This window comes from Vicia villosa, unplaced genomic scaffold (assembly GCF_029867415.1).
Source record: "Vicia villosa cultivar HV-30 ecotype Madison, WI unplaced genomic scaffold, Vvil1.0 ctg.001758F_1_1, whole genome shotgun sequence".
NCBI lineage: Eukaryota > Viridiplantae > Streptophyta > Magnoliopsida > Fabales > Fabaceae > Vicia > Vicia villosa.
The window spans coordinates 137,375-154,050 of record NW_026705718.1 but is presented as its reverse complement, the minus strand read 5'-3'; the positions used below and the strand labels follow the sequence as shown (position 1 = coordinate 154,050).

The window sequence follows — 16,676 nt, the reverse complement described above, 5'->3', positions numbered from 1 at the left end:
CCCAAGAAAATTATCTTGAACTAGAGTAGAGGATGATTGATCTGGTGATGATGACCACCGTAGTACGTTTTTGGTGTAGTTAAAATGGTTCTTTGGTGACTGGAAATGGTACTTGCAAAAAAAGTTAGCACTATGACTACGACGCTCATGTCAATAAGAAATTAAGGTGGAATTTTGCAAGTACGTAATAAATCATACTTGAGTAAGACTCAGAGTCACACTTATATAAGAGAAACTATTGTAACCGTCTCTAGGTTGTCTGGCATGAAGCGTGGGTGACAGTTGAATGGTGATTTTGATACTAAAGATGAAAGGGAGAAACTCTCATATGCGATGACAAGTGATTGAGGTCCACTTGTCCGTCAGCGAGTTGAACTCCTAAAAGAGATCTGACCCACGTGAATTGGTCTGGTTGTGGATCGTAGGTCAACCCAAAACATGTCCACTATAAACCAATAACAAAACGATCAATCAGTATGAAATTATTAAACAATCGATAACAATACACGAGAATAACATGAGTTCAATAGTAGTCTACCTTTATAAGTAGTTCACTAGAAACTAATGTTTAAAATTATTAGACATTTTAACAATAATCGACGATATTCTTCTTTTATTTTATGAATAAAATATAATATTAATGTCAATTCGATAGTAGATACATATTTATTTTCTTTTATTTTGATCAAACTAATATCTAATAAACTAAAATCTAAATTTTGAAAATATAAATGATCATCAATTTGTTTACTTCTAAGAGATAATCTCAAATGTAATTGGAGTTATAAACATTTTCTTTTAAGTACTAATTCACAAAAATCACTTATAAAGATTATCCATATTAGAATTTGTCATGTATAACCGCTTTCCGCACACCTGTTTCTCTTTTATACCCCCTTTGAAATCGTTGTGCTTAAACCCAGAAACCCTAGTCTACACACATCATTGCCATTTAGCAGCAGCGCAGGAAATTCCTCTTCTCGTCGCTTTCGATCTCAATTCTTCAAGGTAATCATCTTCTCTATGATTGTTTCTATGCCAAATATTCATGCCACATTGTGATAATTTATCAACTTAATTCAATATTTTCCCCTTTTTTGATTGTTGGAAAAAATGTCTGAACTTAGTTTCATCCTATATGGTTGATGCCATTGCAAGTTGCTTCTGCACTGGCTCTTATATATAGCTGCTGCACCATGCCATTGTATTTGTTCTTGCTTGGTGATCAGCCTTTTTCTTTTTGTTAAGCAGAGTGGCATGGAGCAAAGATTAGCTAATTGTTGGCGGTTGACAGTTAATGAAAAGAAATTCATCGAAAGTGCTCTGCTATCAGAGGTTCGAGTGGATGGTCGTGGCCCGTTGGATTATCGCAAGTTAAACATTAAATTTGGAAGGGATAATGGATCCGCGGAGGTCCAATTGGGTGAGACGCGTGTGATGAGTTTTGTGAGTGGACAACTTGTGCAGCCTTACAGAGATAGGCCTAATGAAGGCACATTTTCCATCTTCACTGAATTCTCTCCCATGGCTGATCCTTCCTTTGAGCCTGGCCGTCCGGGAGAGTCTGCCGTTGAGTTAGGACGCATTATAGACCGTGGTTTACGGGAAAGCAGAGCCATTGACACTGAATCGCTCTGCATTCTTTCAGCCAAACTTGTATGGGCCATTCGCGTTGATATCCATATACTGGACAATGTAGGGTGAGAATCAGCTTTGTTTATGTTCTCTTTTCTTTCTAACCCAACTTGCTAATTAGCTTATCTACAACGAAGTAATTGTTTTTATGTTTTAATTTGTGAACAGGAATCTTGTTGATGCTGCAAATATTGCTGCACTGGCTTCTCTGATGACATTCAGAAGACCTGAATGCTCTTTGGGGGGAGACGATGGTCAACAAGTTGTAGTGCATCCTCCTGAGGTTAGCTTCCTCGGTTTAACAGTGTGTGCTTACGCCCCTATTTTCTATTTGGCTTCTGCAACTGTTAACTATAATATGCATTGCAGGTGCGCGAGCCACTTCCTTTGATCATACATCATCTTCCCATTGCTGTCACCTTTGGATTTTTCAGTAACGAAAATCTTGTGGTACAGATCTCCCTCTCGCTCTCTCTCCCTAACTCCTTTATTACATATGGTTACATATACGAAGTAACAGTCCTTTGATTTTATTTGATGCTCTCTAGGTCTTGGATCCGACATACCATGAAGAGGCTGTAATGACTGGACGCGTGACTGCAACACTTAATGCAAATGGTGATGTTTGTAGCATTCAAAAGCCTGGGGGACAGGGGGTCTCTCAACGGGTTATCATGTATTGCTTGAAACTTGCTCATGTTAAAGCAGGTGATATTACAGCCAAGATAAAGGACGCAGTGAGTTCTCCTCTTTTACGCTTAAGATTCGAGGGCCTCATTTATAAATCTTCTGGTTGGTTTATTTATAGTTACAGGAAGAACTATATTATGTGTTGACCTCTGTTTGCTTTTCATCACAATGAAGTGTGCTTTGATATCTTTTTTTTCTTGATGCCATTATAAAATTTTGCATGCTTTTGGCAATCTGTCTTGATTACCATAACAATCACATATGGAATGTATATTGTTTGCCAATTTCTTTTATTGTCTGTATTGATGTAGGTTGAAAAGCGTAACACTGAAAGAGCACTACAGAAGATTAAGCGCCATTCTTCCTCTGTAGCCGTGGATGTATATGGTACCACTGCCAGATTAGCTCCCAAACAAAATCAATCGTATGCTGATAAAGATGGTAGGCATCTAGCCCCATTGAAGCTAAAAGATGAGGCGAATTTTATGGAATGTGAAGCTGCGTCATCAGAAAAAGTACAGAATAGCAAGAAGGATGAAAGCTCAAAGAATTTCATTGGCGGTCCCTCAAGTTGGTAAGGTGTCAGTTTGTTCACCAAGAACTAATCGCTTTTTTGGATCTTATTTTATTTTTAAATTTATTCATAGTCTTGTTTCTCATTCAGTTCATTCGTGTAAATCTATTATCTATTATAAGAACAATTTATTGAACGGAAGATTATTATTTATAGCCAATGTATAGATAATACATAAACCTATATGGCATAAGCTTGTTAAAGTAATATTCACAGTAAGTGAACCGCTGAAATTAATAAGTAATATATTTATTATCGGCCGTTATGGTTTTTAACTTTTGAGTTTTGGATATATAATGTATACTTGGTCTTTCGCATCTCAGGGATCCTTACTCAGAGTGCGTCAATTCAGATCTTCTAAAATCTTCTCTAGCTTCTCGTGGTAATTACTTCTCTTTCATCTTCTTGTAATATTGGTGTTTATGTGGCTGAGATGTAAAATGTGCATCATTTTTCTTGATGATTTCATCGGTGCTTTTGGTTGGACTCCCCTTTTAAATTTCAATATTTCATCATCATTCATCATCATCATCTGTGCTTTTGGTGTATTTATGCTAGAACTGTTGTAAAATATGCAGGACAATCAACTCCTAGTAAACGAAAGGATTCAAGACGGGAGACTAAGCCGGAAGAACCAGCGCAGGAAATCAAGGCAGATTCTGAACCAATTGACCCAGCTCTAACTGCTGGGCAGAGTAATGAAGGTAAGACTCTGAATGACGCTGTGAAGCCCAAGAACAAGAGGAAGAAAAAAGCATCTTCCAATAACGGAAATTAAGCAATGAGATGTGCGGTTAGTTAACGCGATCATGTAAGAAACTGTGGTTGACAGGGAGGAATGCTGTAAATATTCAATGGGCAATGGAATTCAATAGTCTAGTTGTGAATTTAGGCATGCCAAATTCAAAGGACAACACTTACTAAGAAAATTTTAACAAACTAGGGTAGTTATTGAAAATAGTAAAAGTACAGAACAGAATACTGATTGAAATTGGTACCAAGAACATGTATACATATTTATCACCAGATTACTTATGTAAACAAAAGCTTGCTATTTTCTATGACCATGGCCATTTATCTTCATTCCATCTAAACCACCAGATGCTTCCTCTTAGTGCATGTTTGGTTTGGCTTTTGGAAAGGCCAAAAGCACTTCTAGAAATATAGAATTGATTTTGAGTGATTTTAAGATGTTTGTTTAGGTAAAAGTAGAATTGATTCTGTCTCCAGAATTGATTTTACTTGAAGTTAGAATTTGTAGCTTCTGCTTCTATAATTGATTCAGGATGTTTTTTACATTGAAATTTATTATTCAATTCACTTTTACATAAATATATCCAAACATAAATCAATTCTGTTAAACTCAATTCTGATAGAATCAATTCTACCAAACTCAATTCTGTTAGAATTAATTCTGTCAACCGCTAATCCAGACACACCCTTAGTTTAAGAGGAAACAACATTAGTTAGATGAATCAACTTTCTCAATAATAATGTTTTGCCAAGAATTATGTTTCAATCTAAATTGTTAATCTCAATAATAATTTTTTTTATAATCTCAAAATATAATCAAACTCAAAATATTATTGGATAAAAGATAATATAATCCCGCAAAAGCTACGTTACTCCTAAAAGGGAAGCAACCATCATTCATTAATGAGCTGTGCTAGGTTGACACCATTTAGTACATACACCGTAGGTACATCGTATGCTGCAACAAAGAAAAATAACTTGGCACATCAATCAAAGTTAAAATAAATTATTAAAATATAAAAATAGTATGTTTTGTATTACAAATTACGGTGTAGTGTAATAATATAGTGTATGGATAGCTTTTCTCTTCATGAATATCAATAGAATTGAATTTAAATACTACTATTTTTTCAACATAAATTTTTTATGAGCCCTAGGCTAAAGCTAAGAAAAATAATCTATTTCATTTAATATAATACACTTTAATACATAATAATAATTTTACAAAATATCAATGAATATGTCTCTTGTGATCTTTTAACACAACATTCTTTCAAGATCATGAATGTGTCTCAAATGATCTTGCATTATCATATTCAATCGTGCAATCATTCTAATCAATTCAGAAAATTGTCATTATTATCTTGATATAATTTTTCATTGAATACTCGAAAGGCAAGACTATTTTTAAAAAGACATTTCACAATTGAAAATATTCTATAGAAAACTTGTCTTCAACGCTCCTTCTATCTCCCAACAAAATTTCATAACAAGATTCAAGTGACTTGGAGATTTAAGTGATTCAATTGAATTGGAGTAGTATTGATATTGGGAATTGAGAATTGGAGTGATATTCAATATTTTTACTAGAGATTAGAATGTCTATCTATGATTGCAAATTGATATGCGTTTCTTGATTGAGAGGCGTGCAATCATATCTTGACGGATGTAAGATGCAAATTGTATTGAAATTGAAACTGAACATTAGAATAAAAGAAAGTGAAGTGACGCAGATAAAAATTTGGGCTTAACATGTGTGTAATTTTTTTATAATACTACAATATAAAAAAATGACCCCGGTATATGTATAACTCTTTTAAAATATTATGTGAGTATTAAAAAATTTTGAGCCCCTAAAATCTTAGGCCTTAGGTCGTCGCACTCCTGACTTATCCTAGGGTCGGTCATGCCTTATGGTACAAGTTAGCATGACCCTATAACTAAAGAGCAAATAACAATGAACCAAAGTGTATAAAAATCTAGATAGGAAATATTTACATACACTTGCTAAATCTCAGAATGCAAATAGAGATTCAACAAACATGCAAATTGAGTTAACTGAATAAACTTTGTTAGAAGTATGCTCAGGTCAAAACTTCCAGAACCTTCAGACAAAAAGACTCATAGATGGAAGCTTTCATAAAGGCAAGAGTATGAAGAAGCAAACGGATGAAGCCTTTTCAAAAAACTGGTGGACTTTCCCTAACAAATGTAAGTCGTACAATGGCACCCGACAATCAATAAAAGAGATCCCTTCGCGACCATCGAATTATCGTTATAAAGGGAAATCGCGTGAGTAGCTAGATTAGGGGGCACATGTCAGTTACTATACCCCTCTCTCCAACACGCGAGCGTTAGCAAATACAAAGCCATTCCATTTGTTGCAACAAAGGTCAAAGCTAAAGGACAACTGTTTAAGGCCGGACAAAACGGTATAGGAGGAAAGAATGCCCACATGCTAAGGCTTGTCAAATGCGATGAATATAGATCAAGTATCAATCTGTAACTAATAGAGAAAAATAAAATCAAAGTCATCCATATAATCTGACTTCTCACCGCGTTTCGTGAGACTCCTTCATACATTAATTACAACAAACCTCTCTATAGAAGAAAGAAAGGTGCGTCATTTGAAGATAATCCTCTCTCTCATTGAAATTCCCCCTTTATTCAAACACAAACTTGAACGTTGAAGTGCTAATCTTGCATGTTAGCTTCATCCACCACATCGAAATCAATATCCATCGTTCCATTCACCATCATGTTCTCACGCAAAACAATTTGCTTAAATTTTTTTTTTATAATGTATTGATATAAATAAGCTAATACTTAAGATGAATAATTTTAATTTATTTAATATCATTTAAAAATTGATAATGATTTTTATTAAAATATTATAAATATGAAAAGTAAATAAATTATAAAAAGAAAAATAAAAATAATAAATATTGAATATTCTTTAGTTTGTGCAAAAAAAAACTCCATAAACCCACAGCACACGACAGCTGAACTGAATCAACTGCCAACTATGGAACTCGACCTCCGTTCCTTCCTCCCCGACGACACTGATGCCGATGTCCACGTCACCCACCACCGTACCGTCGACGAAATTCTCAACGACTGCGATACATCTTCATCCTCATCATCACCCTCTCCTCCTTCCTCTCCTTCTCACAACAACAAACCCACACAATTTCCTCAACCCGTACCCGTTTCAATTTCCCGGGTCAAACCCGATAAACCTCCCCGCCCATTCTCCTCCCTATTCGGCCGTGTCACTCCCAATGCTAAACCCGGTGCCGCTCTTGCTGCCGCTGCCGCTGCTTCTAGATCCGTACCGACGCCACATGCGGCGGCGATTATTTCCCGGAGGAAGAGTTCGCAGTCGATCAGAACTGAATCGGATGATTCCGATAAAGGTAGTGAATTGGAAAGGAAAATTGAGAGCAGTGAGAGTGTTTCTTCTGTTGATGAGGGTGAAATTGCAGCAATTGAAGTGAATGGTGCTGATGGTGGTGATATTCAGGTGAAGAATGATTCTCCGGTTGTGAGTGAGGAGAAAAGTGATTTAGATGAGTGTTCTGTTTCTCCTTCCTTGAATGATGTTGAAAATGGTCATGATCATGATCATGATCAGGGTTTGAATTTGAATTTGAATTGGACGCCTTTTGATGTTGATGATGATGATGGTTTTGGTAAGAAAACTAGTCTTGATTATAAGGGAGTTGAAGAAACAGAAGAACAAATAGTAAATAGTGTTGGTGTTAGTGTTAGTGGTGGTTCTGTTGGAGGTATTGAGAATGAAGTTAGCGGTGGAGGTGATAATGATAATGATGATGGTGGTGATGGTGATGATGGTGGTGGTGGTGATGATGATGGTAGTTCAATAGGTGATGTTTTTGAACTAGTAGAAGAGACACTTGAGGAATTGGAAAGTGTAAATCTTAAAAAGAAAAAATCTGAGTCTTTGAAGAAGCCACTTGATTTAGCAGAGGAATTGGAGAAAAAGAATGCTTCAACTGGTTTGCATTTGGAAGAGGGTGCAGCTGCGCAGCCAATGAGGCTTGAAGGCGTTCGGAGAGGGTCTATTACATTAGGATATTTTGATGTTGATGCTGATAATGCTATCACAAGAACCATTTCATCGCAAACATTCAAGCGTGATCATGGTTCTGCTCAAGTCTTGATGGTTCATGCTAATTACATTGCTGTTGGAATGACAAAAGGGCTCATTGTTTTAGTGCCGAGTAAATATTCCATTCATCATGCGGATAATACTGATGGAAAGGTTTTTCCCTTATTCTATCCAGCTTTTCAAACTAAGCCCAAGTTTGTGTTAATTGAATTATTGAAACTGATATACTTGCCTATATTCATGTGATATAGTAAATAGTAGCAATAGCAATTAATATTCCATGTTATGTTTACTGCTTCCTAAATATTTATATTAGATTTGCACGAAAGCAGATTTTTTTTGGAGTATATAAGGTACTTGACATAATGAATGAGATTCCCAACATATCAATGCAGTTTATTTTAACTTTAGATAAAAAACGAGAATTAATCAAACAATGAAAAAACTATCTCAGAAAATAAAATCTGCTCAAAATCCTCCTTACTACTTATTAGTGGATAAGTGGTGTAGCATGGAGTAGTAATTTGAATAATCATTTGTCCTTGTATATAAGTTGATAATGCTGGTCCTTTTCATTTTAAAGCATTTATTTGGTAGAGGAGTTGTATAAGATGTAGTTTCATTTATCAGTGTATGTCGTTCACTTGATAGATGTTGATGCTTGGTATACAAGGTGATCGATCACACGCTCCAGTGACGTCCATGTCTTTCAATCAGCAAGGAGATCTTCTTTTAGCCGGTTATGGTGATGGTCATGTTAAACTTTGGGATACACAGAAAGGGATTGTGGTTAAAGTTATTAGTGGAGAACATACAGCACCAGTGGTACATGCTTTTTTTCTAGGACAGGATCCTCAAAATACTCGTCAATTTAAAGCAGTTACGGGTGATTGTAAGGGTCTGGTTCTCTTACATCATATCTCAGTGGTTGTTTTGATTAATAGGTTCAACGTCAAAACTCAGGTACATCATATTTTGCATTTGTATGCAATGGATTGAATTTAGCACCGTGTTATACAGAGGATTTGTGAGTTAATTTGATGTCTACTTGTCTCATGTATCTCTTCTTTGTGAACTTGTATTAATTTCCCAGTGTCTTCTTGACGGGCAAAGAACAGGCTTGGTGCTATCTGCTTCGCCACTCCTTTTAGACGAACTCGGTGCAAGTGCCTCATCTTATTCTCAGGGAAACACCACGGTCTCAACCAGCAGTATAAGTAGCATGGTCGGAGGTGTTGTCGGGGGTGATGCAGGTTGGAAACTCTTCAATGAAGCCTCTTCTCTGGCTGAAGAAGGTGTGGTTGTATTTGTCACCCATCAAACTGCCTTGGTGGTATGAAATTCAGATGTTTGTGTTGGTTCCGTACCTTCTGTCCTCTACTTTTTACTTCAGCTTTGTTGAAAAATTGTGCATTATTTACTGAAGACACTAGATCATTGTTTAGGTACGGCTCAGTCCTTCATTGGAAGTCTATGCTCAACTCTCTAGGCCAAATGGGATCCGGGAGGGTTCTATGCCATATACTGCATGGAAGCACATGCCGCAAACAAGTTCTACTGGTATGGATTCACTTTGTTATAATTGGGTATTATACCATAGTATCAGTAATTACACCAGTTACTTACAAACTATTAAGCACAAGCAGTAGACATATAGACTACAGTAATATCCAAAGTATAGGACACTGTGACATGTGTGTATATATAATATAGATCCATGTTGGCTTCTTTTGCTTACTTTCTTGTAGAAAATATGTCTGCAGAAGCTGTTGAAAGAGTTTCGTTGCTTGCAATTGCTTGGGAACGGAAAGTTCAGGTTGCAAGATTGGTCAAATCAGAATTAAAAGTATATGGAGAATGGTCTCTTGACAGTGCGGCTATAGGTCTGGCATGGTTAGATGATCAGGTATTAAATCATCTTCTGTTCCGTTCCCTTTTATTCTTCTTCTTGTATCTCTTTGCTTCTTAATAACAGTAAACAGCATTTAAAAGGTTATTGTATTTGCTCAGATGCTGGTAGTGCTCACTTCAACTGGACAGCTGAATTTATTTGCTAAAGATGGAACTGTGATTCATCAAACAAGTTTTGGTGTATTTCATCAAACAAATTTTGGTGTAGATGGTATTGGAGGAGAAGAACTACTTTCATATCATACTCACTTCATCAACATTTATGGGAATCCTGAGAAAGCTTATCATAACTCCATAGCTGTAAGAGGAACTTCTATTTATGTACTTGGTCCAACACATCTTGTTGTTTCTCGTCTTCTCCCTTGGAAAGAACGTATCTTGGTTTTACGAAAAGCAGGTGACTGGATGGGTGCCTTGAACATGGCAATGACTCTTTACGACGGCCATGCTCATGGGGTTGTTGATCTACCTAGAACCTTGGATGCGATACATGAGGCTATAATGCCCTTCTTGGAGGAGTTGCTTACATCATATGTTGACGAAGTGTTCTCCTATATTTCAGTGGCTTTCTGCAACCAAATTGGAAAACCTGATCAATCCAATGATTCAAATAATAGAAGTAATTCAGTACACTCTGAAATCAAGGAACAATTCACCCGGGTTGGTGGAGTTGCTGTTGAATTTTGCTGTCATATAAAACGGACAGACATCCTTTTTGATAAAATTTTCTCCAAGTTCGTGGATGTTCATGTTCAACAGAGAGGTATTATTGTCTTTGCCTTCTGTGATTCTATAAATCTTTTCCTCAAGAGGTGCTACTCATATTTCTCTCATGCACTTTTTCCTGATTTTATCCCATGTATGTATTCTCATCACTGAGGCATGGAACTGTTGCTTTTATTCGCATTTTCTTGCCAATTTGCCCAACATTCGGTAGAACAGAGAGATTATTAAGAATCATGAACAGAAAATAAACTGAAGATTGTTTCAAATGATTACAGTCATGAACAATGAAATTCTTTTACGTCTCATCAATTCATGACTGTCAAATAGTACTCCCTCTGTCCTAAAACGAGTGACTTAGCTGACCTATTCACACAAATTAAGAAAATTGTATTAATAAAAGATGATAATACTACCTCCATTTTTTTATTATAAGTCATTTTGCCACTTTCACAAATATTAAGAAATGTAGTTATTGTTGTATGAAAAAGAAAATTATGAAGGGTCTTACAAAATTAACCTTCATTAAAGGTATGAGAAAGATAAATTAAAAGAATAGAAAGAAGAGAGTCTCTTACATTATTTATCTTTCCTTTCCTTTTCCAATTTCAATTGTATATCAATGCAAATACTTTGTAATGTTTTCCAGAAACATTTTTGGAGCTTCTGGAGCCATATATTTTGAAGGACATGCTTGGATCTCTACCTCCTGAGGTATTGGGTCATGTTTTTTGTGGTAGTTGGATGATAGGTTATTAATATTAATGTTTTAGTTTCATCCTTATAATTTGTCTCTCTTTTATCAAGATTATGCAAGAACTGGTGGAGTATTATAGCACTAAAGGGTGGTTACAGCGGGTTGAGCAATGTGTGCTTCACATGGATATTTCATCCTTGGATTTTAATCAGGTTATTGTTATATCAATTGAAATATGTTTACTTTCCATTCAATTCTTTTATTGCATAGCTGATGAATGATTATTTGATGCTTTCTAGGTTGTTAGATTATGCCGGGAGCATGGACTATATAGTGCTCTGGTGTATCTCTTTAATAAAGGCTTAGATGATTTTAGAGCACCTCTTGAGGAGCTCTTTGCAGTTCTACAAAATAGCCAGAAGGAAAATGCTAAGGCACTTGGGTAAGCTGTTTATCTCTTTTTATTTAATATTCTTTGCTTCCTCTATATATGTGGATTACAATTGACTAGTCAGTGATGAATGCCGATTTATGGATTTTGTTTGTATTCATCCAGTAAACCAAAAAAGAAATTTATCTCTGAGAAGAAAAATAGAAGACAAATTGAGTTGGCGGCAGTTTCAATAGGCTAATTAATGATGAGAATATCTGTAAACATTCCTAATTCAGACATATCTTCCCCATCCTCGACCTCAATTGGGACGGGAAAAAAATCAAATTAATAAGGGCTCCTCACTACTTTTTCAAATAAATAAAGAAACATCATATCAGAAATATGCTTGAACAGAACTTTATATATTTATTATATGCAACTTAACGTCTGTTGACCTTATTTAAATCCAGTTCTGTTTTCCCAGATTGGATTTCTGATCATCATAAGAAAATTTTAGACATTTATTCTAATCAGAAATTTCATTTGGAAATTGGTTCAACCATTCTGTGGCTCTCTCTATCTACCTGTATGTGAAAAATGAGAGCAGTTCATTCACTACATTTCTCAAAAGTGAAAATTGTTACTTGTTAGTATTGTCTTAGCTTGATAGAAATAGTTAATTCTGTATTTTTCTTCTCTTGCTTCTCCTTTAAACAGGTATAGAATGCTGGTTTATCTCAAGTACTGTTTTATAGGTCTTGCCTTTCCTCCAGGTATTTTTTCCCGGATCTTCACTTGCTTTTATTTATTTTCTATTTTAAAGGTATTTCAGTAATACTACATACACATGATTCATCTGTTGCATATAATTGTAGGCCATGGAACTATTCCTCCTACACGGTTGCCATCTCTTAGAAAAGAACTTGTAGAGTTTTTGTTAGAGGATTCCAGTGCTATAAGATCACGGACTGCTTCAGATTCCGTGTCCAAACAGCCTTACCTGAATCTATATCTTCTCTTAGAGTTAGACACCGAAGCTACATTAGATGTCCTCCGATGTGCTCTCATGGAAGATAAAATTTCAAATTCCAGCTCATCTTCACTGGATTCAGCTGATAAACCCATCGAAGAAGAAAACAAAGAAAATAATAATGTTACTGAAACTGAAAATATTTTGGTTCAGAATACAGTGGATGCTCTTATTCAAATAACTGATATGAATGTTGCTCCATCGGATACAACCTCTAGTAGTGGTGATGACGGATCAACAAAAGAGTGGCCTTCAAAGGATAAAGGCTGTCTGTTTGAGTTCATAGCTTATTATGTTGCTCGCCAAAGAGCTAAAGTTTCAAAGGGCATGCTTTGTCGAATATTGGAATATCTGACATTGGATAATCAATTTTTAGCTAATGTTTCTTCTCATAGTTCAACTCCAAAAAATAGAGAGAAGCAAGTGCTTGCACTTCTGGAAGTAGTTCCTGAGTCCGATTGGGATGTTCCATTTTTGCTAGACTTATGTGAGAGAGCCAAATATTATCAGGTAGGTACATTGTCCAATTTAGTGATACTATCTTTTGAAGTATAGTGGTACTAATACTAAGTATTGATATTTGATATTACCTAGTTAGATGATTTTACTAACTCTTTTGTTGGGTTTTAGGTTTGTGGATTGATTCATTCCATCAGACATGAGTACGTGGCTGCATTGGATAGCTATATGAAGGATGTAGACGAGCCTGTTCATGCCTTCTCCTTTATCAACAAAGCATTCTCACAGTTGATTGGCAATGACCGTGCTGCTATTCGATCAGCAGTCCTATCTCGAATTCCTGAATTGGTTGAACTAAGCAGGTAATCATCTTTATTACATATACTTAAGTTAGAATCTCTTGGCATGTTATATGGCATTTATGACGTCTTTGTTTCCATTTTTACTTATGCTCTTTTCTATTGATCGTAGGGAAGGTGCATTCCATTTAGTTACCAGACATTTTACTGATGAAAGTTCCCATATCATCACTAAACTTCATTCTCATCGAAGAAGTCTTTTTCTTTATTTAAAGACACTCATCGAGCTTCATTTATTTGGCACCCTAGACTTGTCTAATTTGACAAAGGATGTTTTTACAAACCACCCTAATGGAAAGCAGGATAAGGATCTCCCACAAGGAATCCATGATTACTTAGAAAATATATCCGATTTCCCCAAGTATATGCGTGAAAATCCTAGTCATGTGCCTGATGATCTTATTGAGCGTTACCTAGAGGTGAGTTTTTGCACTATTGTCTTTGTGTGGGCAGTTTATTTCTCATGCTATCTAGAACTAATTTGATTGTAAAGGTGTAGCATAATGTGTTTCTTGTTGTTCTTGGGATGTGTCATGTGCCAATTTATGTCTCTTTAGTATTGGGCTTTATTAATGCCTTTGTTTTGATTTTGCAGCTGTTATGCCAGTATGAACGGGGTTCAGTTCTAAAGTTTCTAGAAATGTTTGATAGCTATCGTGTGGAACATTGTTTACGCCTGTGCCAAGAATATGGCATTATAGATGCTGCCGCTTTCTTATTGGAAAGGGTTGGTGATGTTGGTAGTGCTCTTTCACTTACACTTTCTGATCTGAATGATAAATTTGTTGAGCTTGATGCTGCTGTGGAAGCTGTAGTGTTGAACCATCCCAAGCTAGATTCTTCTCATATGGAAGTATTCAACATTGTTTTAAGAACAAAAGAGGTTCGTAGATGCATGTTTGTTTTTATGGGTGTACAGTGCAAGTATATTTTGCATGTATTCCGTAACCTAACCTTTTTAATGGCTACAAATCCAATAGGTGAATATCATGTATGATTTATTGCATGCCTGTATCGGTCTATGTCAGCGGAACACCCCTCGTCTAAATCCTGAGGAGTCAGAGGCACACTGGTTTAAATTACTTGACTCGTAAGTTTAATATCACCATGCATTGTTTTTGTTTCACACTTATTTATTAGTTTATTTGTAGCTTAATTACATGAGTTTTATAATAATCATGATGTAACAAATCACTTGTATGGTTTATAGCTGATAATAATATTCATGTTACAAATATACTTTGTTTTTCATACAGGTTTTGTGACCCATTGATGGATTCATATGTTGAAGAGAGAGCATATAAAAGAAACAATTATTTTGGCGTGCTAGCTGGATCAGCAGATTCACAACCGGACAAAGACACCTATAAAAGCAGTTGGAAGATTTCTCAGTCCCGAAATGGTGATCTCTTGAGAAAATTGTTATCCCAATTCATTAAAGAGATTGTTGAGGGAATGATAGGTTATGTTCACCTTCCAGCTATCATGTCCAAACTCTTGTCTGATAATGGTAGTCAAGAATTTGGCTATTTTAAACTTACCATACTGGGGATGCTGGGGACATATGGCTTTGAGAGAAGAATTCTGGTAAGATAAACTTGTTCATTGTGGTTTCTTTAATATTTTAAATTGGATTCACTTGTCAAGATTTACCAAATATCTTATTTTTCGTCAAACATTTTCTATTAAAATTTATCAGTTGTCCTAGTGACATGCATGGAATATTTGGCTGGTTCAGTTCATGAACTATTAGTCACAGCTCGGCTTTTTCAGTGCAGTTCGGTTCAATTTTTTATTTATAACTGTCCTTGTTTTAGTATTGCATGGAATATCTAGAATTTTTATAGAAAAATTAATTTCTCTCCTCTCATTTTCTACTTCCAACGGTTTCTCGTTTTTCCCTGATTCTTTTCTCTTGTTTCTCTTTCTTCACTTAGGATGCTGCAAAATCTTTGATAGAGGATGATACATTCTATACGATGAGTTTACTCAAGAAAGGGGCCTCCCATGGATTCGCTCCCAAGAGTTCAGTGTGCTGTATTTGTAATTGCCTCCTTACAAAGAATGCAGTCACCACCGGAATTAGAATTTTCAACTGTGGCCATGCGATTCATCTCCACTGTGAAGCCTCTGAAGTCGAGTCGGCAAGCAAAGGATCTTCATCTGGATGCCCTATATGTTTGCCTAACCAAAAACCCCAGAAGTCTAGAAACAAATCAATCGTTACAGAGAATGGTTTGGTCAATAGATTCTCATCAAGGCGCCAACACCCTCATCATGGAAGTACAATTCATCACCATGACAACGATTTATCAGAGAATATGTATGGAGGACAACAACAAATATCACGGGTAAAATACGAACAAACCTCTACTTCATTCAATTAATATAATGACCTTGTTCATACTTTTACATATCGTTTTGGAGACGGAAGAGATTTTTATTATTTTTCTTATTTGGTTTAACATTTTGACTTCTTGTGATATTGTTTGTTTGTGCAGTTTGAGATCTTGAGCAGCTTGCAGAAAAATCAAAGATTTATGCAATTCGAAAACTTGCCTCCATTGAGGCTTGCCCCACCTGCTGTGTACCATGAAAAGGTAAGTAAAGTAGCACACTATCAGACAGGAGAAAGTAGTAACGGTTCTGCAGTTATAGAGAAACATAGTCGTCAAAAACAAAACCGGGAGCTAAGAGTTAGAGGTTCTTCGATTCGTTTTCCTTTGAAATCAAGTTTTTTTGGTGAGTAATGTTACTATTATTTAAGAAAGTTTTGGTTCTCTTTATAGTGCTTAAAATCCTGACACAATGGAAATAATGCATATCCGCAGGCAAGGAAAAGACGAATAAGCGATGACATAACTGTTTCACACGAGAACAAGAAATCAAGCAATAACAACTAACAAACTGTACAGGCTAACAGAAGATACCTCTCTCTATTAGGAGATTTGATGTTTCTCAATCCATTATTATTCTTGTGTATTTTACCCTACTTTTTGTATATGTTATGTATATAAGTTAGTTATATGCAGAAAGTTGTGTATCTGTACAATAGAAAGCCATTCTTATGAATTGATTCACTCTGACACTTATGCATGCCATTTTTGTTTCGAATAATAATATCAATAAAAGCTTCATTCTCTCTTCTTGATACTATGCAACTATTTTGAGGCTGTAAACGTGAATTTGAATTTAAGACTTTCTATTTATCGATACTGAAAAGTGTGAATCAAATTACTAAATAATTTGACAAAAGCAAAACAATTTTATATACAAAAATTATTATTGAAAGTGCAAGATGATGGACTTGTTTTCTACCTATAAAGAATTTCTGCATTGG

The 16,676-nt window shown here is 35.7% G+C and overlaps 2 protein-coding genes across 4 annotated transcripts; both read left to right on the top strand.

Moving 5' to 3' along the window:
• The first annotated feature begins 877 nt into the window (after positions 1–877).
• On the top strand, positions 878–3,960 carry LOC131636484 (exosome complex component RRP45A-like). Of its 2 annotated transcripts, none has more exons than XR_009294103.1 (8): positions 878–1,008; positions 1,252–1,700; positions 1,804–1,918; positions 2,005–2,085; positions 2,184–2,372; positions 2,637–2,904; positions 3,223–3,281; positions 3,478–3,554. XR_009294103.1 is itself a non-coding variant. In XM_058907096.1 (8 exons), exons 2-8 carry the CDS (start codon positions 1,258–1,260, stop codon positions 3,675–3,677), a joined length of 1,350 nt encoding a protein of 449 aa, XP_058763079.1. In that variant the 5' UTR covers positions 878–1,008; positions 1,252–1,257; the 3' UTR covers positions 3,678–3,960. The 2 variants fall into 2 exon arrangements, 1 of the variants encoding a protein (XP_058763079.1); XM_058907096.1 differs by having other exon boundaries at positions 2,637–2,899; positions 3,478–3,960.
• A 2,655-nt stretch (positions 3,961–6,615) lies between these two features.
• LOC131636503 (uncharacterized) lies at positions 6,616–16,481 on the top strand. 2 transcript variants are annotated; one of them, XM_058907118.1, is made up of 19 exons: positions 6,616–7,937; positions 8,436–8,747; positions 8,878–9,117; positions 9,230–9,344; positions 9,548–9,690; positions 9,795–10,458; positions 11,068–11,132; positions 11,226–11,327; positions 11,415–11,557; positions 12,206–12,261; positions 12,364–13,028; positions 13,149–13,339; positions 13,449–13,755; positions 13,932–14,219; positions 14,317–14,426; positions 14,593–14,923; positions 15,274–15,687; positions 15,838–16,078; positions 16,168–16,481. In XM_058907118.1, the coding sequence occupies exons 1-19, from the start codon at positions 6,678–6,680 to the stop codon at positions 16,191–16,193; spliced, it is 5,673 nt and encodes a 1,890-aa protein (XP_058763101.1). In that variant the 5' UTR covers positions 6,616–6,677; the 3' UTR covers positions 16,194–16,481. The 2 variants fall into 2 exon arrangements, with proteins under 2 accessions (XP_058763101.1, XP_058763100.1); XM_058907117.1 differs by having other exon boundaries at positions 9,533–9,690.
• Positions 16,482–16,676: the final 195 nt, after the last annotated feature.

What these genes read in the sequence shown, in the direction of transcription:
- LOC131636503 (XM_058907117.1), top strand. Translation starts at nt 6,678, where the DNA reads ATGGAACTCGACCTCCGTTCCTTCCTCCCCGACGACACTGATGCCGAT. An exon ending in CGGATAATACTGATGGAAAG is followed by an intron (nt 7,938 to 8,435) that starts GTTTTTCCCTTA and finishes TTCACTTGATAG; the next exon opens with ATGTTGATGCTTGGTATACA. An exon ending in GAATTGGTTGAACTAAGCAG is followed by an intron (nt 13,340 to 13,448) that starts GTAATCATCTTT and finishes TATTGATCGTAG; the next exon opens with GGAAGGTGCATTCCATTTAG.
- LOC131636484 (XM_058907096.1), top strand. Translation starts at nt 1,258, where the DNA reads ATGGAGCAAAGATTAGCTAATTGTTGGCGGTTGACAGTTAATGAAAAG. An exon ending in TCAGTAACGAAAATCTTGTG is followed by an intron (nt 2,086 to 2,183) that starts GTACAGATCTCC and finishes GATGCTCTCTAG; the next exon opens with GTCTTGGATCCGACATACCA. An exon ending in ATTGGCGGTCCCTCAAGTTG is followed by an intron (nt 2,900 to 3,222) that starts GTAAGGTGTCAG and finishes TTCGCATCTCAG; the next exon opens with GGATCCTTACTCAGAGTGCG.